Consider the following 25,721-nt stretch of genomic DNA (forward strand, 5'->3'; position numbering starts at 1 on the left):
AAATTGTGGTAAAGGCACCATAATCAAACTTTGAAAAGTAAATGGCAGACAAGAAGAAAGTGCTTACAACCAATATAAACGATAAAACATTCTTTAAAGTTTCTACAAAAGAACAAAACAAACCAATAGAAAAATTGTTGAGGGATATGAATAAAAATTCATTAGAAAGAAATGGCAGTGAACATGAAATGTGCCTAGCCTTCGTAATAAGCAAATAGAGATTAAAACAAGATGATACCATTTTTCATCTAGTGGATTGGCAAAAATATAAACAATAACATGTACTAGTGAAAGTATAACAAATGAGTACCCTCATACATTGTTGGTGGAAGTATAATTTGGAACACACATTTTGAAGAAAAATTTGAGATCATCTAATCACAATGTTAAAAATATGTATCTGGCAACTCAGCCATCTAACTTTAAGGAAAATTCATCCAACAAAGTACTAATATGCATGCACAAAGACATGCACATTGATAGTCATTGTAGCTTTGCTTATAATATACACTCTGAATGACTTCTAATATAGAAAATGTTTAAATACACAGTAATCTTCCTTGATCCAAGGGAGATACATTCTAAGACTTCCATTGGATACCTGCAATCATAGATAGTACCGAACCCTATATGTGCTATGTTTATTCCTATAAATACATAATTATGATGAAATTTAATTTATGACAGGCACAGAAAGAGATTAACAATAACTAATAAAACAATTATAGCTATTGTGATAAAAGTTATGTGAGTATGGTCTCTTAAAATATCTATCTACTATACTTGTCACTTGAAGGAAGTACTTTACAGCTTCTCTTTGACATATCTGAATTGGTCAACCTTACTGACCTTGCATGTTGGGGCCATTATTAAGTAAAATAAGAGTTATTGGAACACAACCATGGTAGTCGATGTGGTCACTGAGAAGACTACTAGATGACTAATAGGCTGGAAACATGGGACACTGGACAATTATTTCTGGAATTTTCCATTTAATATTTTTAGACTACGATTGACTATGGATAGCTGAAACCATGGAAAGCAAAACTGTAGATAAAGCAGGGAACTACTGTATTTTGATGCACTCTTACAAAGGAAGCATAACATCATGCTGCTGTTGGAAAGAATGAGATAACTCCGTATCCACACTTGCAAAGTTTTATTCCTATGTGCCAGAAGTTGTTTTGGACTGCTTTAAAATATTTCCAGAAAACATTTTTTTTTTTTTTTAAATTTGTGTTTTACCTAATATGGGATGATTTTGGATGCCTTTATTATGGCTAACTCTTTAATATAAGGGATGGCCAGTTATGAAGAATAATAGCTAAAAAAAGTGAGTTAGAAGTAGGTAATTTTGAAATATGTTTTGTGTTTTTTGCTGTTTTACATGGGAGGGAATATTATGAATATTGAAATTAAAACCACAGACTTTGGTGTCAGACTCGACTGGGTTTGAATACTGACTCCACCGCGTGCTGGTGGAACCGTGACAAGTTTAAGTTCTTTAATCTTTATTTTTCTTATCTGTAAAATAAAGATGGTTACAGATTCTACCTTATAGTCCTATTGTGAGGATTAAAAAGGTAATGCATATAAAAGCACTTGGCACAGTGCTTAGTTCATAGTAAACACTTAATATATGTTAGCTTTTATTAATGTCTTTGAGTTTGAATGCCTTTTTATAAAATGTTTTAGCAACAAATTGAATTGGGATGTGGATATTTTTAAATTTCAAGATAGTTGATTTTATTCAATAAGCTATTTATAAACAGCTCTTGTTATATAATATTTCTGAGTTGTGTGTTGAGGATCCCCAAGACCAACCACAGGTTCAGTGATTTGCTAGGAGGGTTCACAGTTCTCAGGATATAGACATTTTCAGGGCTGTGATTTGTCCTAGTGATGAAAAGATACAAAGCAAAATCAGCAAAAAAAAAAAAAAAAAAAAAAAATGGCTCATGGGGTGAAATCCAGAAATGGCCCACGGGTCAAACTTCCAAAAGTTCTTTCCTAGACTCACAAAAAAAAATGGCCCATGGGGTGAAATCCAGAAATGGCCCACAGGTCAAACTTCTAAAAGTTCTTTCCTAGACTCACATAGAACATGCTTAATTTCTCCTTCAGTGAGCCATGACAACAGTAATGTGTTGTCTACCAGGAAAGCTTACTAGAGACTTACTGACCAGAGTCTTTATTGGAGGATGGTCGTGTAGGCATCTTCTGCTACCAGGTACCAGAATTCCAAACCTCAGGAAGGAAAGCAGATGTTCAGCATAAATCACATTGTTTTTATAAACAGTTTAGGCACATTGAGCCATTCTTATTAGGGAATGATAGAAACCTCCTAAAATCCAAGTTCCTAGACACCAGTCAAAGGCCAGCCTTATAAGGAGACCTTTGAAAGGATAGCAGTCTCAGGCCTTTGTTGGCTCTTTTATGTACACTCATTTTCTCTTTTTTATGATAAAAGCAAATTAATTCCTAGTCTAGGATTATTGTGCAGATTAAAAACAGTGAATGTGAAGCCCCAAGCACAGTTCCTGACTGTTAGAGTGTATCCAATAAATACCTACTGTAGCTGTTACAGTAAGGTGTAGGAGTCTCTAGCTCTTTTAGAGGGACACTAGTTAGAAAAACCAGTTTCCTATAAGGGAGAAATGAAAAAAGTCTACCCTATACTTCTTAGACAAAGCAAGCAAAGCTAAAGTTTTCATTTATATTAAAACTATATTTCATTTAGGGAGTATTTTAAGGTAATATAATTGATCCTTATTTTCCTGATTGGTTAAAGTATAGGTGATCTGAGAAATGAAGCCAACAAGTACAGACCCAAGGATCTTGTCTTTAGCAGCTGAAGTTGCAAAAAGTCCTGAGCAGAATGTCCCTGTTATACTATTGAAGTTAAAAGGTAAGACAGTCTTTTTTTGTGATTGGCTAACACTGTTTACCTAACAAAACAATTACACCAGTTTTAGTATTTGTTTCTATTTTGTTCAAAGAAATTTTAACGTGATAAAGCAGTGACTTTTTTTTCCTTTTTAATGTATTTTTAGTTACAATTCAACCGATAAAAATACAGATAGCTCTTGGATTTATTAAGCAAAAATAAGTATATTTTATTTCCTTTTGCCTTAGAAATAATAAACAACACACCTTTAGGAAGCTCAGAGTTGAAGAAAGTCAAACAAGATATATATTGTTATGACCTCATTCAGTATTGCCTCTTGGTCCTCAGTCAAGATTGTTCTCGAATCCAGGGTGGTTGGACTACAATTTCCCAGCTTACACAGATATTAAGGTAAAATGAAGCAATAAGTCTGTTTGTTCTTGAGGGACATATTTGTAGATTCTTATTTTCAATATTTGCTTCTTTTTATTGATTTGCCTAACAAGCATAAGCAACCTTCTGTAGTAGGTTAATGTTGTACTTTTCCTTTATATCATATGGTTTTGTTCATAACCACATATTCATGAATGTTTCACTGTTCAAATTTCATCCATAAGCTCTGTGAAGATGGTAATCATGCCTTTTGCTCACCACTGAGTTCCAAGTGCCAACAGATTCTTTATTCACTAAGGAATATAGGAAGAAATGAAGATATAAAGGTACTGACTCTGTACTGGAAAAACTTAAAATAGAGATGGACTCACAATCGTGAATTTAGCATACAAGGCAGAATGAAATAGGTGCTGAAATGAAAGGCATAAGCAAAGTCCTTTAGGAGAAAAGATACAGTAACTTCCTTTCAGTTTATATTGATTTAGCTATCTCAACTGTATAGTTCATTAGATAATCCAAATCCTATCAAAATTTAGAAGCAGCATTTACTGATCTAGCACCATATTAGAAATGAAATCAAAAAAATTTTTAAGAGGCAATAAAACCAGATGTTTTCAGCGTCTAAGCCACTTCCCAGTTAAGTAACTGAAAGCGTGCTTTACTAATTGCATCTTAGCTTTTAAAACTGCGTACTCCTAATTCGTTACTACATAAAAGACAGATTCAAGGTATACTGTTAGAAAAAACAGCTAACAAATAGCCATAATATTTTTTTATACTTTAATCTTCAAGATTAATTATTTCTTTAAGTAAGTAAAACTTTCTTTGTTTTAATTAGATAGATATGTTAGCTCATGACAATATTGATTGAGCTAGCTCTCGAGTGGAATCCCCATGTTTGTGAGTGTACAAAAATCATAATTTTATTAATGTTCTCAATCAAAGTAGGTACTCTTAAGTAATTAACTTTAGGAACCAAACAAAAGAGAAACTGGTACATGTGAGCATTAGTCCATTTACTTTAGGAGATGATGTGCAAAAAAAACCCCAAAACAAAACATCTCACATTGAACATAAGCAGTTAAGTTTTTAGCATACTCAGTATATAGTCACCTTTGGTCATCAGTGTCTGCACATTTTGTGGAAGAGCCTCAAATAGCAGTACTTACTCATTAGAGAACACTCATAGAGACCATTCTAGGGTTGGAGACTTTCTTTGGTATAGTTTACACAAATACTTTTTATTATTGAGATCTCAAATATACTCATTTCATATCCAAGGAATGACTTTTATATGAAGTTGTTTCTCTAATTACACTACCTCTCCTTTAATATATGAACACATGGAAAGTGTTCATACTAAAGTTAGGTTTTTGCTGTTTCCCTTTCCGATGCAAGAAATATGCAGTCAGATACTCTTTAGATTTTTGGAAAGTAGATTAGAAAGCAAAATTGGCACAAAATTAGAATGTTTGATTTCCTAATCTCTCCCTTGCAAATTAATCTCACCCAGGTATTTTTCAGCTATTAGATATCTAAAAATGCATCAGTTAACACACGTTGTTGTTCATGAATTAGACTCTCAAGGATTTCTTTTAGAGTTTTTGTAGCCCATTCACTGAAAACTTGCCTCATTTCTCTTTATTGTGAGCCAAGTGTATTTTGTTTCCTGAAGGGCTGACAAATAGGTTTTTAGGACATATGTGACCTGACTCCAAGTACAGGCAAAGTCTGCATGGCTTAATACTTTTCTAGAAAGTTGTTACATAATTTTCCAGCAGAAGTTCTTTACTGGCTTGGAAACCAGAAAAAGATACTAAAAAAATCTCTTTAAGGTACAGTGTCTGTAGAAGGTTTAGCATGCAGTCGAAATTTATAATTAACACAACCTGAGTCACAAACTTGTGCTCTTATTTCAGCCATTGCTGTGTGGGCTTAGAGCCAGGAGAAGATGCAGAGGAATTTTACAATGAATTACTTCCATCAGCTGCAGAAAATTTTCTCATTTTGGGGAGGCAGTTGCAAACATGTTTCATCAATGCGGCTAAGGTATATGTGTTTATTTAGTGTCTTGTGTTTTGTAGCCAGAACAGTTTAATTCTTAATAAGATGTTCCATATTATTTTTCAAATGTGCAATATTTGGCTGAAAATACAATTGGAGTAGTTGATTCAAACATTTTTCAAAAAACCTCTATATTTAAAGTTTTTAAAGTGCTGGCTAAAGCATACTGTATGACTTTTGGAAGGATCTGCTGCTTATTCAACTTAGAGCAGCACCTGTATACATTCATTTTCCTAGTATCTTCCTAAAACATACCTTCAACATAAATTACAGCAGAGGAAAGTATTGTTCTCTAGGCCCAAGACTTTTCTCAGTAACTCCAATGTAGAAGAATAAAGGTGAACTTTCTATTTGATCTTTCTTTCAGATCTTCCCTAGTAAAAATATTTCACCCTAAATATAGGGTCGTTTCAATACAACAAGTATTTCTTGAGTGAATTGTGCAGATGCTGTATATATTCTTTTTTTCTTTTTTGCCCCATGGAATTAAGAATGTAGAATTGAGAATTCTAATTAATCCAGAAGTTATATTGCTTAATTTCTAAATATTTGAGGATTTTCTTGGTGTTTTATTGTTCTCCATTTCTTATTCTGTTTTTCTCTATCATTTTAATCCTTTACAATTTTTTCAGATTTGTTACATGGCCCTCCACATGTTTTATCTTGGCGAATGTTGTCTTGTAAGGACAGTGCTATCTTAACTGAAACTTACATATATCAAAACCATTCAAAGGTTTTGATATGTGCAAGTTTCATTTAACATGGTACCTTGCAAAAGCAGGGACTCCCTGTATTCTCGAATGTGAACTGCAGTTGTGTGTAATGTTCTGTGAATGTTAATTAGATCAATTTGGTTATAGAATATATACAGAATGATAAGTCTATAAGGCTGAAACTACATTGTATTGGAAATGTTATTGGCCGTACATTTGGGCCTACTACATCAGAGATTGAGAAGATTAATAATTTTTGTGAATTATGAAGAGAAATAACTTAGTCACCATGGGATGTTAAAGTTTTATTTGAGATACTTTGAGTCTAACAGGAACAGACATAATCTTGCAGTTGAAAGACTCCCAGGCTAGTAAAATAGACAAGATCTTTAGGTATTTCTTATAGACAACCTAAGACAGATGTATTTTTAATTAAAAAAAAAAAAGAAATAAAAATTATATGACAAATTGAATGAGACAATATGGACTGCATAGCGGTTTGAGTATAAGCAGTATTGTTGGCATAACTTAGTGGTAGAGTATATCCTTTCTATGCAGTAGGTCATAAATTCCACTTGTAGAATCTCCACTGGCATTTTGAAGGATGCTAGCACTAAATCAATATTTGCATATTTGCTAGGTTTAATTTAATTCAACTCATAGTGGCATGAACTATGAAAATTTTGTTGGACTTGACTGCTTTTTTCTGGATGTGTTCTTAAGCAAATCACTTGATTTCACTGTACTTGTTTCTCTTTGTAAAATGATTTTCATCTCATGAATAGCTTAGACCGTATGAAAGCTTTATGTTTTCTTCAGAGCATTTTTATTTAATATTCCCCCATTAAGGGCAATAATAGTTATAATTTTCATTTATATAGTTCTCTAATACTTTTCATTATACTTTCATATTCTTTATTATGGTATTTGTATAGATGTAAAGAATTCTTCATACTTATTAGCTAAAGGCCTTTCAGATATTAAACAAACCTACAATATTACTAGAGTTCAAATTAAAAACGTCAGTGTGATGGATGATGTTTTGCTGGAACTAAATTGCTGATGTTGGGTTTAATAAACCTATTTGTATGTTTTATGCTTAAAAAAAAAAGCCTTACAGATGTTGAGATACTTAGCTTTTAATACATTCTAGGAGCACATTTATAGATTTCAGAATAATTATCTAGAGTGGTCCTACTTTTAATGGTGAGAAAGGATGATGGGTCTATCTTATTTTAATACTGAAGTATTAGATTTTTTTAAATAAAAAATGATATTGTATGGAATAAAAAAATTCTTTAGTACATACATTAAAGAAAGTAAATCAGCTATAGAAAAAGAGAGCCACTTGACTACAGGGCAAAATTAAAACAGGGGGATAAAAAGGAGATAATAAGAAAACTGAATCTACCTAGGTATTTCCCAATTAGATTTTTTTTTCTTTTTTAATTAGCTAGCATATAGGTAGTAGATCATCTGGTGAGACAGACCCTAGATACCTGATGTTCTAGCCTAAACAGCAAGCTGGTTAAAATATACACATACATATGCATACATACATATATATGTGTATACACACACACTTTCACACATGAATAGAAAAGCACCTGTGCAAGAATTTTGAAGACTTAGGGTAAATTTGTTAACCAGTCTCGGAAGCCATGAATTTAGAGGTGACATTATCTATTGGTTTTTTGTTTGTTTGTTTGTTTGTTTGTTTGTTTTTTTAAGGAAAGTAAGAAGTCTAGGAGTTGAGCACAATCCTTTGAGATTGACAGCAATGAGGATGACCTGCTGTGCATTTTGGTGAAATTGGCAAAGGCAGCATATTGAACTAAAGAGATGCTTAATCTAATGACATTTGTTCCTTTCTTGTTTTTAATCTTATATTTAAGTTAGCACATCTCTATTTAAGCACCTATCTAACCCTGTGCTAGAATAATAGGAAGACAATACTTCCATTATTTTGATGAATAATCATAGCAATCATAATGTTTTTGCTGTTCTCATTACTTTTGTGCTGCAGTACAAACATTTAGGACATGAAAAAGATTAGTGACCTTTCTACAAGTTTTTCACTAAAGTTACAGAGCCAATATATGACAGAATTGTGAATCTGTTTCTTATTTCCCATTGTAACACAAATTCAAGAATAATTAATTTCTCACCCTACCTTCCAGAAAGAAAGAAGCAAGGAAAATTGTCATTGATTTATTGACTAAATACTGATCAAACATTTACCATGTGGCAGAACTGATTTAAACACTGAGTGTATAAGTGGAAAGCTAAATAACATGGTCTATGCCTTCATGGAGTCAGAGTAGAAGCTGCAACTGAAATGCACTAACAGTGCTTTACATGCTGGCATCTACATTTGCATAATGCAGTGATTTTCAACCTTGGCTGCATAACCAAATCACCCAAATCATCTGTAAAAATACAGATACCCATTCTTTAACTTTGGCGATTCAGATTCAGTATGTGTGCACCAAAGTCTGTGCATGGGCATATGTTAAAAAGCTTTGTAGTGTTGCATACCCAGTGCTGAGAAATTCTAGTATAACCACTTATAGTTCTTATACTATTTATACTGTCTTAGTCGACCTATGGATAACAACTGTTTCTAGTGAGTAGGTACTACTAGCCTATAACTACAAGTTTTATAGATTAAGAAACTAAAGACTTCAAGATCACATAACTCATAAATATCTAAGTTAGATCCAGAAACCAGATCCTCTGACTCCTCAGAGAGAAGTATCTGCCTATCTATGTCTGACTGTCTTTCTGTCTCTGGCTCTCTGTCTCTGTCTCTCTCTCTCTTTATTAATAAAGCAGTTAAATTGGGTTACTTTTTTTGTGTGTGTGTGTGTGTGTGAATTAAGGGTGAAGAAAAAGATGAATTACTACATTTTTTCCAAATTGTGACTGATTCTCTCTTCTGGCTATTGGGAGGCCATGTTCAACTTATCCAAAATGGTAAGAGAAAAGATTTTTAATGTAACCTATAGTCATTGTAAAGTCATCTACTGTTTTTTTTTCTAAAATAAATACCTTATTAACTATATACACAATCATAGTTAAATGAAACATCAAAATAACCCTATACATAAGAAAATAAAAGCCCATTTGGACATTACAGCTTAAATAGCCAACACTGCCAATGTGGATATTATATATTAAGGGGAAAATTGCTAAAATATAACTTTCACCTTAGCTTTTTCTATTTAGCAAATCCAAGAATTAATGATAATTTAATCTAAGGGGAAATTTTTTGAGTTTCAAAGATCACAGTTGTATTTAAGACTTAGTGTGAGAGAAATCCCTATGTACAGAGTAGATATGTTAACTCAGACTATTCATGTAAGAGTAAGCTTTTACATAATGATATTTTACTGAATTTGAAAGTTATTTTATAGGCTATTTCTAAACTTACAGAGAAACATAAATGTATATTAGTGTTATATTATCTTGAGACTGAGAAAGTAATGCTTAACAATATTCATGGCAGCATTTCTATTCTCTTGAAAGATTTAATCTAAGATAAATTTAACTGTAAGAACACTCTGAGAACATTGATTTATTTTAGAAAGTAGAAATTGAACTGAATTTTTATTTTCATTTTTTTCTCTTAGAATTATGCTTGTCCATAATTTAAAGAGTCAAAAAGCTCTATATGGATGGTTAAATAAAGATCACAATCCCTGATCCTCACACTTCGCTCTGTTTTCCATTTTCCAAAGGTGCTACTTTCAGTTAGTATAACTAATACTTTTGGTAGTTACATCCCTATAGAGCTAAGTAATAAACTTAGATACTTCCCTTTTTTAAAACATTATACTACCATTTTCAACAACATGGATGGTTCTTAAGATAATTATGCTAAGTGAAATAAGTCAGACAGGAAATGTTGAGAACCTTATGATTTCACGCATGTGGGATATAAAACTGAAAGCAACAAATGAATAAGACAAATGAACAAAAATTCATTGACAGAGACAAAAATTTAGTGGTTACCGGAGGGAATGGGGTGAGGAGAAGGTAGCTAAAAGTAAAAAGGGTCAAATATGTGGTGACGGAAGGAGATTTGACTTTGGGTGGTAAGCACACAATGCAATATACAAATGATGTATTATTGAACTGTACACTTGAAACCTATATAATTTTATTACCCAATGTTACCCCAATAAATTTTAATAATAAAATATTAAAAAATAAAGTTTTCATTTTCCATTATGGAACAAATATTATAAAGTTCCCAGTTTAAAGAACTATTTTACCAAAATATAAAGTACTTAATCTTACTATAGGGAGATATAAAAGACCTAGAAAAAAGAGCAAGAGAGACTACTTGAATAATTTTTAAAATATGCTGCATTCTTTTTCAAAAATAGTAACTATAATAAAAGTGACAGTGTTCCTTGGGTCATCTGTAGATTTAAAATATCAAAAGTATTAAAACTTAAGTGATTGTGGAATTCATATGCAAAAAATAAATGGTACAGAATTGGGGCATCCAATAACCTTTTATCTTAAAAGATTTAGGTACTTGGAGAAACGGCTACTATAGGTCTGGAGTAGAAAATATGCATGGTAAACCTGAAAAATCTAGAATACTACATAGGAAGGAAACAATCAAAGTCTCAGAATTCTGTGAAAAAGACTCATGTGAGTCAACTTAAGGAATCTTCTAGTAGCCAAAAATGAGAAATCTGCACAGTAATCAGGATAATAACTATAGCAGATAGAAACCCATCAAATACAGTGAGACCGTTTTTGATAATTAACCATTAGCGTCCGCTAGGAAACCAATTCATTTTAATAAATGGCGAATCCAGTTTATCCTGCCTTTTCTTACATATTGATGAGAAATTTCTGTTCATAAAAGGTACTCCACCTGATAAATAAAAAAGGAATGATAAAATTGCCATTTTGCAATCCTTAGTGAATTAACAGATTTAGAAATGAATCATCCATCACCTTCAACATCTCAAAAGGAGAGACAACCAGATACTAAGTGCTTTCTAATGGCTCATTATAACCTCACATACGAAATATATTGGCCAAAAATTCAAACTTGAATTTATAGGTCACTAAAATAAAGTATACCCCAGGAATTCAGTTCGCAAAAATAGACTGGAAAGCTCATAGGACAGTTGATATAGTGTTGTAAACAGGTAAATATCAAGGGAAATAAAAAGGTAGAGATGGAATCTGTAGATTAAAAGAAAATGAAATGTAATCATTTCAACATGTGGATCTTATTTGGATCTCGCGTCAAACAAACTAAAAATTCACGTAATTACTGGAAATTGGAACAGTATGGATAATTGGTAAAATCAAGGAATCATGACTAGGTTAGATAATGGTTCTATTTTATTGTTTAATCATATCTTTTCTGACTAAATATTGAAATATTTATAATTGAAATGTTTTAGATTTATTTCAAAATAAAGAGGGAGGCAGGAAGTGAGTGGGGTAGGTAAAGCAGGATTGACTATGAGTTGATCATTGTTAAAGTTGAATGACTGGTATATGCAGGACCATTATACTATTATGTCTATTCTTAATGTATGTTTGAAACTTTTCTATAAAGTTTAATTAAAATAAAGAAATGGGCAAAAGTATCAGCTTTTGTTTGGGGAACCAAATAGTTATCTGACTACAATTGAAATTGAATAGAATAGGGACTCTAAAAATGTTATATAACATAAGATAAACAGTATAAAAAATAAAGTGAAACTTTAGTAAATTATTTTAGCATAATTTTTTCTATTATACATTTACATACAAGATATATACACAGTACATTCTGTATGATTTCAGTGAATTCAAAGTAAGTTACTAAAACATCTTTAAATAGGTGAAAATAGAATGATGTACTTATCCCAGCTACAGAGAAATTTTTTATTATTGAAGTAATAGAAAATAAGTCATAGACGTTTTTAATAGAATTGTTTTATGAAGTTGTTAAACATTTTAAAAATTGGCGTCTAGTGAAAAATTGATTATTGGACTATGTAAATAAATAGTAATGAAAAATAGTAGTTAATATGTGAAAGAAATCAAATATGTTCCATCAGGAGAGAGAGAGAAGAAAAAAGTTGTTTTGTAGAAACTAGGAAAGTGTTCACAGAGATTGCTAGCTTACCTGATCCCACCATAATTAAAATTCTGATTATTTAGTGGAGAAGGGAATAGAAACTGACATTTACTGGAAACCTATCCTGTTCTAAGACATTCTCCAGTAGTCTGTGAGACAACTATTATTTCTAGTTATACAGATGAAGAAATGGATGTTCTGAGAGGTTAAACAGCTTGAATAAGCATCCAATGCCAAGTCTTCATAACTGACTGTTCAGAGCCTAAAAATTATAAACCAATAAAAACAAATGTTGCTTTGTAGTTAATGATTTTATTATTATGCAAGACAAGATATTAGCAAGCATGATACATTTTATAACAATTAAATTGTTTAAAATGTCATTATAGTCATCGGTACCATTTCTATTTCTTCGTATTCTCTCTTCACAGGAAAGTTGATTTTATTCATTGAAATTCACTACTAGAAAAATAGATTCAGATTTAGGATATGTTATATTTTATTTTTCAGTTAAGTGGCGTTAACAAAGAAGATATTCTTAGCTTGGTGTTTGTGGATGCTCTCTGACTATAACTTTCATAAAAATGGAATGGTTATTGAAACTGCCTATATTAAAATCTTTATTGTGAAGTATATGCAGGCAAAAAGTTTAGCAGAAGTGGTCATGCTTAGATTTGGTTTTGAAAGGACAAGTAAATCCCAGTTGTATCATTGTCAAATCTAAATCTTTTTTCTTTTCCTTTAGTACTACAAAGTGATCATTTCTTGCACTTACTGCAAACTGATAATATTCAAATAGGATCTACAGTCATGACTATGCTACAGAACATACTACAGATCAACAGGTGACTTGGTTTTACAAAATATTTATAATTTTTTAATTTTTATTTGAATCATTACCAGTTTTCCAGTTTTGTTGATATCAATTGTATGTGGATTGTACATGGGACTATACTACCATTGTGTTTCAGAAAAAACTGGAAGTTTTATTATTGAATTGGTTTCTTATCTCAGAGTTTAAGATTTAGACCACATCTCACAGTTAGAGAAGAAAAATTACCATGATATCTGAAGATAGACACTGGGATCACAATAAAAAATGCCTAATTGCCTAATTGTATATTTGTTTAGCACACTGCAAACTCAGTATTGTGCCAAGTGCTATAGAAGGAGGGCATAGAAGAAGTAATAGACCATTTCCCCATGTTAAATGGAAAGGCAGAGCATACACAATTGAAACAATTGATTCTTTCAGTTCAGTATGGATTTATTAAGCATCTACTATGTTCCCAGCGTGTGTCTGTTGTTGAGTTTACAAAGTAGTGGAAGAGACTGACTTAAGTATAGTGTTTTAAGTTATGATGTTAAAAGTATACCCAAGTGTTGAGGAGATGCTTCCTAGAGAAGGTAACACCTTCTCCCATTTGTGCCATTATTGAATATTTGCTTTGATATTTTATACACTTCTTTCTTTAGTAATACAAATGATCATTTCTTGCAGTCATTGCAAACTGATGATGTTCAGATAGAAAACAATCATAACTATGCTATTAAATGTACAGATCAGCAAGTGACTTAGCTTTACAAAATATTACTGATTATTTTTTTGGTCAGAAGCATTACTAATTTTGCTAAATGATTGGGTCCGAATATTTTTACATGATACTTGAAAATCTCTATAAGAAAACTCCAAAATATTTTTAGAAATACAAAAAATATCTAGTACCTATCAAGATAAAATTCATGCAAGGGACATGCATTCAAACAAGCAGGAAAACAGAACCTATAACGAGAAGAATTGGTTAATTAAGACTGACATATATGTTATAATTAACAGACAAGGACATTAGGACAGTTATTGTAGCTATATTCCATATGTCCAGGAAGTTGAAAAGAGATATATATAAAAGCCAAACTGAACTTCTAGACATGAAAACTACAATGTCTGAGATGAAAATATACTGGATTGGATTAACATCAGATTAACATAGCAGAAGATTAGCGAATCTGAAGACATAGCAATAGAAACTATCCAAAATGAAATAGAGAAAAGTAGTAAAAAAAAAAAAAAAACAGAAAGAGAGGGAAAGAGGGAACATTAGTCAATTAGTGATCTGTAGTACTATTTCAAACAGCTTTATACAGTAGAATCACTACCTAAAGGAGGTAGTAAAATCAGAAATATTAGAAGAAATAGTTGTTGAAAAATTTTCAAATTTAATGAAAACTATAATCTTGCAAATTTATAAAGCTCATTAAACCCCAAGGACAATAAATTCGAAGAAATTTCTACACCAAAGCACATTATAATCAACGTGTTCAAACCAGTGAAAAAGAGAAAATCTTAAAAGCAGCCAGAGAGAAAAAGGTATTATATACAGAGGAATGAAGATGGGGATGCCAGCAACTTTCTTATGAGAAAAAAATGCAAGCAAAACGATAGTTAAGCAACATTTTTTTTCTTTTCTTAAAAAATATATATTAAAGTATAGTCAACATACAATATCATATTAGTTTCTGGTGTACAACATAGTTATTGGACATTTATATACCTTACAATATGATTACCATGATATAGTAACCAACCATATGTCACTGTTCAAATTATATTACTGACATATTCCTTATAGTATGCACTACATCCCTGTGGCTTATTTATTTTATAACTGGAAGTTTATAGAGTGGCATTTTTATTTATTTATTTGTTTGTTTATTTGTTTTTAATAATTATTTTCAATTTCAGTCAACATACAATGTTAAACTAGTTTCAGGTGTACAACATAGTGTTAAGACATTTATCTAACTTACGAAGTGATTACCCTGATAAATCTAGTACCTATCTGAAACCACACACAGTTATTACAAACTTATTGACTATTTCCTTATGTTGTACTCTACATCCCCATGATTACCAATTTGTACTTCTTTATCACTTTCCCTTTTTCATCCATTCCCCCTCTCATCTGGTAGCCATCAAAATGTTCTCTGTATCGATGAGTTTGTTTCTGTTTTGTTTGTTCTTTTATTTTGTTCTTTAGATTCTGTGTATAAGTGAAATCATATGCCTTTTGTCTTTCTCTTTTCTCACTCCACTCAGCATAATACCCTCTAGGTCCATTCATATTGTTGCAGATGGCAAGATTTCATTTTTTATGGCTAAATAATATTCTGTTATATAACAACATGTGTGTGTATTTTTATGTGTACACACACACACACACACACACACACACACACTCATATGTTCCACCTCTTCTTTATTCATCCATTGATGGACACCCAGGTTGCCTCCATATCTTAGCTATTGTAAATAATGCTGCAGTGAATGTATGGATGCACATGTCCCTTCAAAGTAGTTCATTTCCATTTTCATAAAATCTTTTTCTGTCCCTTTGCTTTCAGTCTATTTGTGTCTTTTGATCCAAAGTGAGTCTCTCATAGGCAGCATATGTAAGAGTTTTATTTTCTTACCCACTCAGCTACACTATGTCTTTTGATTAGAGAATTTAATCCATTCACATTTATAATAATTGTTGGTAGATATGTAGTATTGCCATTTTATTATTCATATTTTTGACCTTTTTTCTTTTTAAAGAAACCCCTCTAACATTTTCTGTAATACTAGTTTGGTGGTGATGAATTTCTTTAGCTTTTTCTTATCTGGGAAGCTCTTTACCTATCTTTCGATTCTAAGTGACTGCTTTGCCGGGTAGTGTGATGTTGGTTGTAGGTCCTTATTTTTCATCATTTTGAATATTTCGTGCCAATCCCTTCTGGCTTGCAAAATTTCTGTTGAGAAATAGCTGACAGTCTTGTGGGCATTCCCTTGTAGGTAACTGACTGCTATTCTCTTGCTGCCTTTAAGATTCTCTTTGTCTTTAATGTTTGGCATTTTATTAATTATGATGTGTTTTGGTGTGGGCTTTTCTCGGTTCATCTTGTTTGGGATTCTCTCTGCTTCCTGGGCTTGTATGTCCATTTCTTTTGCCAGGGTAGGGAAGTTTTTCATCATTTCCTCAGATAGATTTCTAATTCTTTGCTTTCTCTTCTTTTGGTATACCTCTGATGTGAATGTTAGTATACTTCATGTTGTCTCAGAGACCCTTTAAACTATTCTCATTTTTTTTTTGTATTTTTCTTTTGCTTTTCTGATTGTTTTCTGCTGCCTTATTTTCTAACTTATTGATTCTGTTTTCTGCTTCATCTATTATATATTCTTCATTTCAGTTATTGTATTCTTCATTTCTGACTAATTCTTTTATGTTTTCCATCTCCACTTTTATGTTTTCTATCTCTTTATTGAAGTTATCACTGAAGATCATTGAGCATCCTTATATCCAGTGTTTCGAACTTTGCATCTGGTAGTTTGCTTGCATAGAGCAGCATTTTTAAAATACTGAAAGAAAACAATTGTCACAGTAAAATTTTATACCCGTTAGAAATCTGTTTCAAAAACAAGGGCAAAATACTTTTTCAGAAATCGCCAACAGACCCACACTACAAGAAATGTTTAAGGAAATCCTTCAGCCAGAAGAAAGTAGATTTACACAAAAAAAAATGAATATCAGAAATGATAATTATTTAGGTAACTGATTAAGATTATTTCTCTTATGATTACATGTGATATAATAACACTTGATCATACAAAAATAATGTATTTTGGGTTTATAACATGTATTAATAAAGTATTACAGCAGTAACAAATGCTGGGAGGAGAGAGATGGAAGCATGTATTTTGTTGTATGGTTAAAAGTAAAAGGATGAAAAAAAGATAAACCTTGCTAATACTAGTCAAAAGACAGCTGAAGTGCCTACATTACCATCAGAAAAAGGTAAGTTTCAGAGTAAAGAATATTAACAGTGATAAAGACAGTTATTTCATAGTAATAAAGAAGTAAATTCATAAAGAAAACATGTTTATCGACCTAATAGCAGAGCTTAACAGTACACAGAATAAATTGATAGAACTGCAAGGAGAAATAGACAAATATGTATATAAAGTGAAAGATGTCAATACACTTCTTTTGATAGTTGATACAATAGGTAGACAAGAAGTTATTAGTATGTCTACGGAATATTTGAAGAAAATAACCAACTTGACCTGATTGACATTTTTAGCAACTCTACCAAACAGCAGCAAAATGCACAATTTTTTCAAATGCAAATACAACATATACAAACATAGACCATTTTCTGGGTCATAAAACAAGTCTCAATAAACTTAAAAGGATTTAAGTCATACAAAGTATGTTCTCTGCCCTCAATGGAATTAAATTGGAAATTAATATCAAAAAGATCTCTGAAAGAATCCCCAAGTATGTAAGAAATGATAATGCAAATAACCCAGTAGACAAAGAAGAAATCAAAAATTAAGTTTGAAATTATTTTTAATGAATGGAAATCAGAACACAACATACCCAAATTTCTGGGATTCATCTAAATTAAAGCAGTATTTTATCCCAGGAATTCAAGGCTTGTATACTATCTTAAACTCAATGGGAAAATTTATATCACTAAATGCCTATATTGGAAAAGAAGAAGAATCTCAAATGATTGACTTCAGTTTCCACCTTAAGAGACTAAGAATAAGGAACTAAAAGTAAGCAGAAGAAAGAAAATGATAAAGATCAAAGCATAAATAGTAAACAAAAACAATAGAGAAAATAAAACCATAAGCGAGTTGTTTGAGAAGTTCTATGAAATTAATAAACCAGCAAGACCGATCAGGAAAAAAAAGAGAATACAACTGCCTATATCTGGAATTAGAGAGGAGAACAGACAATAGAGTCTATAGATATTAAAGGTTTCATAAGGAGTAATATGAACAACTTTATGCTTGTCTAGATGAAACAGACAAGTTATTTGAAAGACAAACTATCAAATGTCAAGAAGCAATAGATAATCTGAATATCCTTATAACTGTAAAAAAATTGAATTTGTAGCTGAAACACTTTCCAGAAAGAAAACCCTAGGACTAGATAGCTTCTTCACTGGTAAATTCTACTAAACATTTAAGGAAGAAAGAATTCTAAGTAAATTCTTCCAGAAAATTGAAGAGGAGGAAGTACTTTCCAGCTCATTGTATGAGGTCAGCATTACCTTGATACCAAAATCAGACAACGATATGAGAAAACTTACCAGAGGTGAACAGAAAAGTAAAAAAAAAAAAAATCTAAACAAAAATTTAGCAAGTCGAATACAAATATATTAAAAAGTTAATACATCTTGAATAACTTGGGTTTATCCTAGGAATTCAGGGCTAGTGTAATGTTCTGAAGTCAGCATAATTCATATTAATAAAAAAAACCATATCATATCAATAGATGCAGAAAAATCATTCTACAAAATTCAACATCTATTCCTAATTTAAAAATAAAAAATAAAAAAAAACCTCAGCAAAGTAGTCCTGGAAGGTAGAACTTCCTCAGCCTAATTAAGGTCATCTAGGAAAAACCTACAGCTAAGATACATCATGAACAAAAAAATGATGCCCACTCTGATCATTTCTATTCAACATTGTACTGGAATTTCTAGCCAGTACAGTCAATCAAGAAATGGGAAGGTTTTCTATATGTAAAGAAAGAATAGAAACTCTGTATTTGGAGATGGCACTGGTCATCTATATAGAAAATCTAATGGAATGTACAAAGAAGCCACTAAAATTAATCATTCAGTATAGCAAGGGTAGTAGGATGCAAAATTAGTATGACAATGTAAATTAAAATTTTATATCTATCAATACTTAAATAGAGTTTCAGAATATTGCAATTTATAATAGCATAAAAATAGAAAATGTGTAGGGTTAAATCTAATAAGACAGGAGAAAGACCCACTCACTTTATAAGATATTGCTGAGAAGAATTAAATAGTATGTAAATAGATGCAAAGATTTACTGTGTTGATCATTGTTGCGGTGTTAAGATCTCAGTTCTCTCCAAACTGACATTCAGGTCTTCAAAATTTCATTCAAAATTGTTTTGTTAGAGCAGAGATGAGATGCTGTAGGAACTTAACACTTGTTTATATCAATTAGCCTATGGTAGAATTGGTTATACTTCATTTTGGTTAAAGTCACAGATCCTATAGACAGTATTAATTTGAGGCTTACTGTATACCTTAGACAGAATCCCATTTTTGAAGAAATTGACAAGTCAATCTCTACAATTCCCATAAAAGTCAAAGGACTTAAAGTATAAAATACCTTAACCAACTTTGAAAATGAAAAACAAAGTTGAAGAGCTAGCAGTACCTAATTTTAAGACTTTTTTTATAAAGTTAATAGTTAAGAAAATGAGGTGTTGGTGAAAAAATATACAAATGTATCATTAGAACAGTACAGAATCCAGAAATAGAATTACATGTGTGGACAATTGATTTTCTAAAGAGGTACAAAGGTCATTCAGTGGGAAAAGAATAGTCTTTAAGTGTAATAGAATAATTGGCTAACAATATGTAAATAAAAATTTTGATCTATACCTTTTAACCATACACAAAAATTTATTCAAAGAATATAACAGACCTAAAGATAAAACTTAAACTATAAAACTTATTGAATAAAAATAAACTTTGGGAGAAGGAGGTTGATAGATATGTTCATTATCTTGATTGTGGTGATGAAATAAGTCAAAACTTATCAAATCATATACTTTGACTACATGTAGTTTGTTGTATATCAGCTAAACTTTAATAAAGCTGTTTGAAAAAATCAGGCCTTGGGGAGGCATTCTGATATGGGATGCAAATTTTTGGTGTCATGTCAAGTAATTAGTGATATAACCAAAACAAAGAATATATAAGGAGTTGGTTTTGGGAGACAGATGAGGAATTCAGTATTGGTTATGTTCAACACAAGGGGGTATGTTCACCAGGCAGTGAAATAAGAGTCCGTGCAAAGACTGGTACACAAATTTTTATAACAGCTTTATTTTTAATAGCCAAAGACAGGATGACTCAAATGTCTGTCGATAGATGAATAGATAGATAAAGTGTGACTTCCGGAAGAGATCTGGAGTAGCACTGTAGATTTCTGAGTTATCAGCCTATATTTGACAGTTGAAAACCTGAGAGATGATGAGCTTAGTGGGAAATACTAACAGAGTGAGAAAGGAAATTGCCTGAAAATGGAATCTTGGGGAATAACTTTTCTACTTGGGGAAGGGGAGCCAGTGAAGAAGACTGAGAAAGAATGGTCAGAAATCTGTGGGTGGAAGGTGGAGGGGAGCCAGAACAACACTGTATTATAGAAGTCGGATGGGTAGAGAGTATGCAGCAATAAATGACAGTAGTCATTTATATTGTTGAGTAGGAATCTTGCTCTCTGATAGGCATCAGTGCCATTATTCATTTTCTATAAGCTAACATCTATGTTTACAGGACTGCAAAATATTCTAATCAATAGTAAGTAGATAAACAAAGGTGTACACTTCTAGAATATCACATAGTTGTTAGTGACTTGGGTAAGAAGGACCCCCATAAATCCCTTTTGACTATTTCTTAGTTTCAGATGATTTTTTTGACATCAGTACAGCAAGATAAGGTTGTTAGTGTAATGAAGAAAATGACAAAGGAAAGATAAAAGTTCCTCCTATATTAAGTACATGAGAATTCATATAGCATTTTTGTCTTTATACATCATTAAGCAACAAACTTTGTACTGTCTTGTGATTTTCCTCTTATGACTTGAAGCTTTTGAATCATCTATTTTGCACGTTTATCTTTCCTCTGCAATTTGTAGATTTTTCTCAGGAGAGGGCCTTTGGTTACTTTGTATTCCCTATTTTACCTAGTAGAGTGCCTTACACACAGAATTCAATCAATATTAATTGACTTAATGTACTGTATTCTTGGAACTAGGCTATACGTTTAAAAATTTTTTTCTCTTCTTGGATCAGGCCACAGTCAGACATCAAGTCGCTGAACCTTTTATGTTTAATTTGTTGCGATATCTTTGTATCAGTTAGTAATGGTACATTTTTAACTTTTTTATTTTGTTCTATTAGTGGTGATTTACTCAGAATAGAAGGAAAAATTCTGCATTCAATTTTAGATGAAGTTATTTTCAAGCTTTTATCAACTCCTAGTCCAGTCCTCAGAAGTACTGCTACAAAGCTCCTACTGTTGATGGCAGAATCTCATCAGGAAATTTTGATTTTACTGAGACTAAGTGCCTGCTACAAAGGTAATATGTATTCTTTTTTTGAGATTCTCAAAAATAACATTTTTATTGTTGGTTTCTGGAAAGTAAAATTCCTATTTTAAAAAATTCAGTAACCGAAGTGTGCAAATAAAACCCTATCATAACATAACCAATTTACAAAAAAGTTTTTATGTGATCAAGCTTTCCTCATGTCTCAACAGATGGCTTATGGTACTTTGCTGATGAGGTTACAATGAATATTGACTCCCTTTCCAACAAAAAGGTTGTATACTGAATATACCATATAGTGTTGTAAAATACTGACCAAAAAGATCAATGACCTTACCAAGATTTACTGGAGAAAATAGAGCTGTGCTTGATAGAATAACAGCCCTTTTGATCGTTACATCAATTATAATTACTGTTCAACTCCTTGACTGTCTTTTCACAAAAACAAAACATCTTTCTCACTTCCAAATCAAATGTATATGTGAATAAAAAGTCAGAAAATTTTAAGAGGAAAGGGCTCAGTGTATTACCATTCCCATAGAATAGCTTTCATTTAATTGAGCATTTACTCGTGTCAGATACTATTCTGCATACTTTACATGCATTAAAATATTAATCCTCTTAACCCTATGAGATATTTACTCTTATCCTCATTTTATAGCAATGTGAACAGAGGCATGGAATAATTAGATGATTTATCCAATATCACACAGATTTTTTTTTTAATTGCCAAGCAGTTATATGTTAGCATTATTTTATTCCTTTGCTAGGCAGAGTCATGATTCATTATAGTTTATTTTTTTATACATACAGGAATTGGATTTCTAGTTTATTAAATATGCTTATTTCTACAGCGTTATATGGGAATTTTTAAAGATTAGAACATGATGTGACACATTTAATATAAAAACTATTACAATTCTTGATGACACTTTAGTAACTTAACTGTACCAGTCATTATTGTTAATGTCGTAATTATTTTGGGTTATGGAAATAGAGGAGAAAAGGTGCCAATAATAAACCCTTTAGGTGATACTGTACCAGATATACATTTTTAAATTCTGTAATTAGATTTCTTATATAGAAATGTGAATATCCAATGGAGTTCATTATAAAGGAGTATCACCTTAACAATCCGTCTCCTTTTCTTTTTTCAATAGTAAACCTCATTCAGTTTCCTCAAGATATTTTACAATTGTTAATACTGCTAAGAACTTTAGTCTTAAAGAGAATATAAATCATGAAAAGATCCTGATAGTGGCTTCTCCAATTGTATACTCCAAAGCCATTGTAGCTTGTTTATATTGAATACATACATTATAATACATCATTCCAACTTCACTTAGAAATTATACTCGCTTTGTATCTTATACTACTCTGTTTTATTTAGGGATGAAAATGCAGTATTTTTGTGTTACAGCACTTCTGTATTTGCTCAAGAAGCTGTTGATTTGCCCCAAGTTATGTATATTACTGTATATTTTTATTTAATAATAACTTCTTTTCATTGGTAATGATTAATAATCTGCTTAAGTGTTTCCACATGGTAGGCATTTACTCAGTTTGTATCATCTTTCTAAAAATGTTTCATTTAAGAAAAGTTTTAGTTTGAGATATTTATGTTCAAACAGCAAATAATTTCTCTCTCTCTACTCTTTGACTTATCACAACTGACTTTTCACTTCCACTCCCCTTTTTTTAATTAAAGAGATTGACTGGACAGATTTTGTATCACATCTCACAAGTAAGTACATAAGAACTCTTAGGACAGTATTCTAAAGACCTCAATCTAGAAGTCTTTCAGAGAAGGAAAAAGAAAAATTATGTGACTAATCTTCTTGTGTTCATTTGCTTCTAAATCAGACTTTTAACCTCAAATCAACACCAATTAAATAACGAAATCATCATATTTTATTGTTAATAGTTGTATCTTTGTTATTCCATTTCAGGACTCAGAAATCTGCTGATTAAACAAGAGCCTGGGACAGAGTTTAGTCAAGAACTTAAACAGCTCATAGGCCTTTTAAGCCCTAAGGTCTATCAGGAAGTAGAAGAGCAGGTATTAAATTATAGAAACAATATGCATGGTATTTACTAACATTTCAGTAAACATTTTATTTCAAAATAGGGGAGAGTGATAGCCTCTTGAATCTTTTAGTTGCTGTCTATTTCCCCCTCCCTTCAGTTATTTACACCTAAGATCCAGAGCAACCATAGGTTGTTGGGAAAAGGGGTTATTTATGGACCGAATTTTAACCTCAGAGCCTTTAATTATTTTTTATATTTTTTGGCCTGTACAGAGTTCTTCATGCCTTAGGTTTTCAAATAAGTGAGGCTAGACAAGACATCAAGCAAAGAGGTTAAAGTGTTAAAGAAGCAGAACTATGAAATATTTGTAAAGGGAGTGGGAAGTAAGATTAATCAGGAAGAATTTGGAGCTAACCAGACTATATCTTGAATCCATTCTAGATATTGCCCAAGTGAGCCTAATGTACCTCCTTTGAGAGGTTGGGTTTAATATTCATAGGCCCTCTGTATTCTGGGCCTATAAAAACGATGCCTCCTCCCCAGCTTACTAGAGATGAAGATTAATACTTGCCCAGGCCTGATATCTTAAGAGGTAAACTTCTAAAAAGGTCTTTCTTAGAGATGTCTAAATTAATTCTGACATTTAATTTCAGAAACTACATCAAGCAGCTTGTTTGATTCAAGCTCATTGGAAGGGTTTCCAAACTAGAAAGAGATTAAAGAAGCTTCCATCTGCTGTGATTACTTTGCAGAGGAGTTTCAGGTAAAAAATTTTGGTGAGAGGAATGATAATCTGAAAGGGCTAGATATATTTTATTAGAGTACAGCTGAGTCAAAACTTAGGGATTTTTTTTTTAATCAATTTTCTAAACCATTTCTTATACTCTTACTTTTATTCTTATTCTACACATTTCTGAGTGTACTAGCACTCCGATAACCAGAGGTACTTTCAAAGCAAAGGGCATAATGTGAGACAGGAGTGTAACAAATATTCACTCAAGACTTTTTTGTAGGCCAAGCCTACATTTGGAGCCAGTGATAGTCAATTACTTTCTAAAACCCTTAAAACCAAAATTGCCATAATTGTTAAATGTGTGTGTTTAGGTATGTTAACCCGATTTTCCTCAGTAAATAGGGCGTGGATACATACAGTCATTGAGGTATGATGTGGTTTGTCATTTATCTCTATTTCAATTAGACAAAAAATAAAATACTGAAGACATGGCCCAGGTTTCAATATGTCTAAGCCATCCAGATTTTTAAAGGCAATGAAAACACACAAAAATGACTTAGCTCCTAGATCATTTATGATAGAGTAGAACCATTTCAGAGGTAATTTCTCATGCGGCCTAACTTAAAGCTAAATTTTAATTTACTAAAGTGAAACTTGCACATTTGAGAAGTCAGTTTTTTAAAGAAAACTGAAACTATTCTTTTAATAACTACAGCTGCACTTCTCAGTTTTAAAAATATTTTAAAACAGTGAACTAAAATTTAGTTTTAAGTTAGACTGCGTGAGATACCACCTCTGAGATGTCTCTACTTTATCATAAATGACCTAAGAGCTAAGTCTTGCATGCATGTATGTGTGTTTCCACTGTCTGTAAGTCTCACAATGCTTGCCAAATTTGCCAGTTTACTTTCTCTTGCAATATTAAAATCTTAAAGTATCCAAAGATTACAGATTTTGACCACATACAAACATGTCTATGGAATCTACCTAATATTACACTGTTTTAAAATGGAAATTCCATTGCTTTAAGTAACAAAGCCAGATTAATTATAAATATTTTCTTAGAAGAATTTAGCTTTTAAGCCAGAATTCTTTAAATCTCACATTATAATGAATTTGTTTCCTTTCCATTATTGTAAGTTTGAAGTTTTAAGAAAAACTGAAGTGTAGTTTTAACCTTTAGGTTGTATTTAATTTTTTAATTTCAAGTTTGCTCCAGGCTTCAGCACCTTTCATCTTTTACTAGTTACAACAGTTTATGCAAATTTCTCTTGCTTCTTTTATAGCCATGCTTTCTGCAAAGATTATTTCTGCCTTTTTGTGGTCAAGTCATTATTTCATAGTAATTTCCCCCTCCCGTGTTTCTTGGGGGGAAGCACTGCCCCCCACTCACAATTATGGGCCCAGATTCAGCAGAGGTTTTTAAGATTTAGCAAGAGGCAATCTTTATAGTCAGTCACAACCTTGCTAAAGCACTTTCTGGAGGTTTCTTTTTTTTTAATTGTTTTTCATGGTCAGAAACTTTATTTTCTGTTAAGTATTCTTATCAACAATGTTTTCTGTAGCAGCTAATAGCTGCTCAAGTTACTGTGTTGAAACCATGCAGTTTACTTACTTGTATCATGGTGTTGATATTTAGGTGTTTTATTTTAACTCTA

At 31.8% G+C, this 25,721-nt stretch overlaps 1 protein-coding gene across 2 annotated transcripts in view; it reads left to right on the forward strand.

Annotated features, from left to right (window-relative positions):
- Positions 1 to 25,721, forward strand: part of IQCB1 (IQ motif containing B1) — a 40,783-nt gene that overhangs the window by 2,323 nt on the left and 12,739 nt on the right. Inside the window, exons 3-10 of one of the 2 annotated variants that reach the window (XM_016136947.2) lie at positions 2,792 to 2,908; positions 3,136 to 3,298; positions 5,200 to 5,329; positions 8,940 to 9,033; positions 12,903 to 13,002; positions 21,157 to 21,335; positions 23,252 to 23,361; positions 23,984 to 24,093. In XM_016136947.2, the coding sequence (XP_015992433.1) occupies positions 2,809 to 2,908; positions 3,136 to 3,298; positions 5,200 to 5,329; positions 8,940 to 9,033; positions 12,903 to 13,002; positions 21,157 to 21,335; positions 23,252 to 23,361; positions 23,984 to 24,093 (986 nt within the window). In that variant the 5' untranslated portion in view covers positions 2,792 to 2,808. The remainder of the gene's footprint in view (positions 1 to 2,791; positions 2,909 to 3,135; positions 3,299 to 5,199; positions 5,330 to 8,939; positions 9,034 to 12,902; positions 13,003 to 21,156; positions 21,336 to 23,251; positions 23,362 to 23,983; positions 24,094 to 25,721) is intronic. The other variant, XM_016136948.2, reaches the window with a different exon arrangement.

The sequence above is a fragment of the Rousettus aegyptiacus genome, unplaced genomic scaffold (assembly GCF_014176215.1).
Source record: "Rousettus aegyptiacus isolate mRouAeg1 unplaced genomic scaffold, mRouAeg1.p scaffold_m13_p_4, whole genome shotgun sequence".
Classification (NCBI taxonomy): domain Eukaryota; kingdom Metazoa; phylum Chordata; class Mammalia; order Chiroptera; family Pteropodidae; genus Rousettus; species Rousettus aegyptiacus.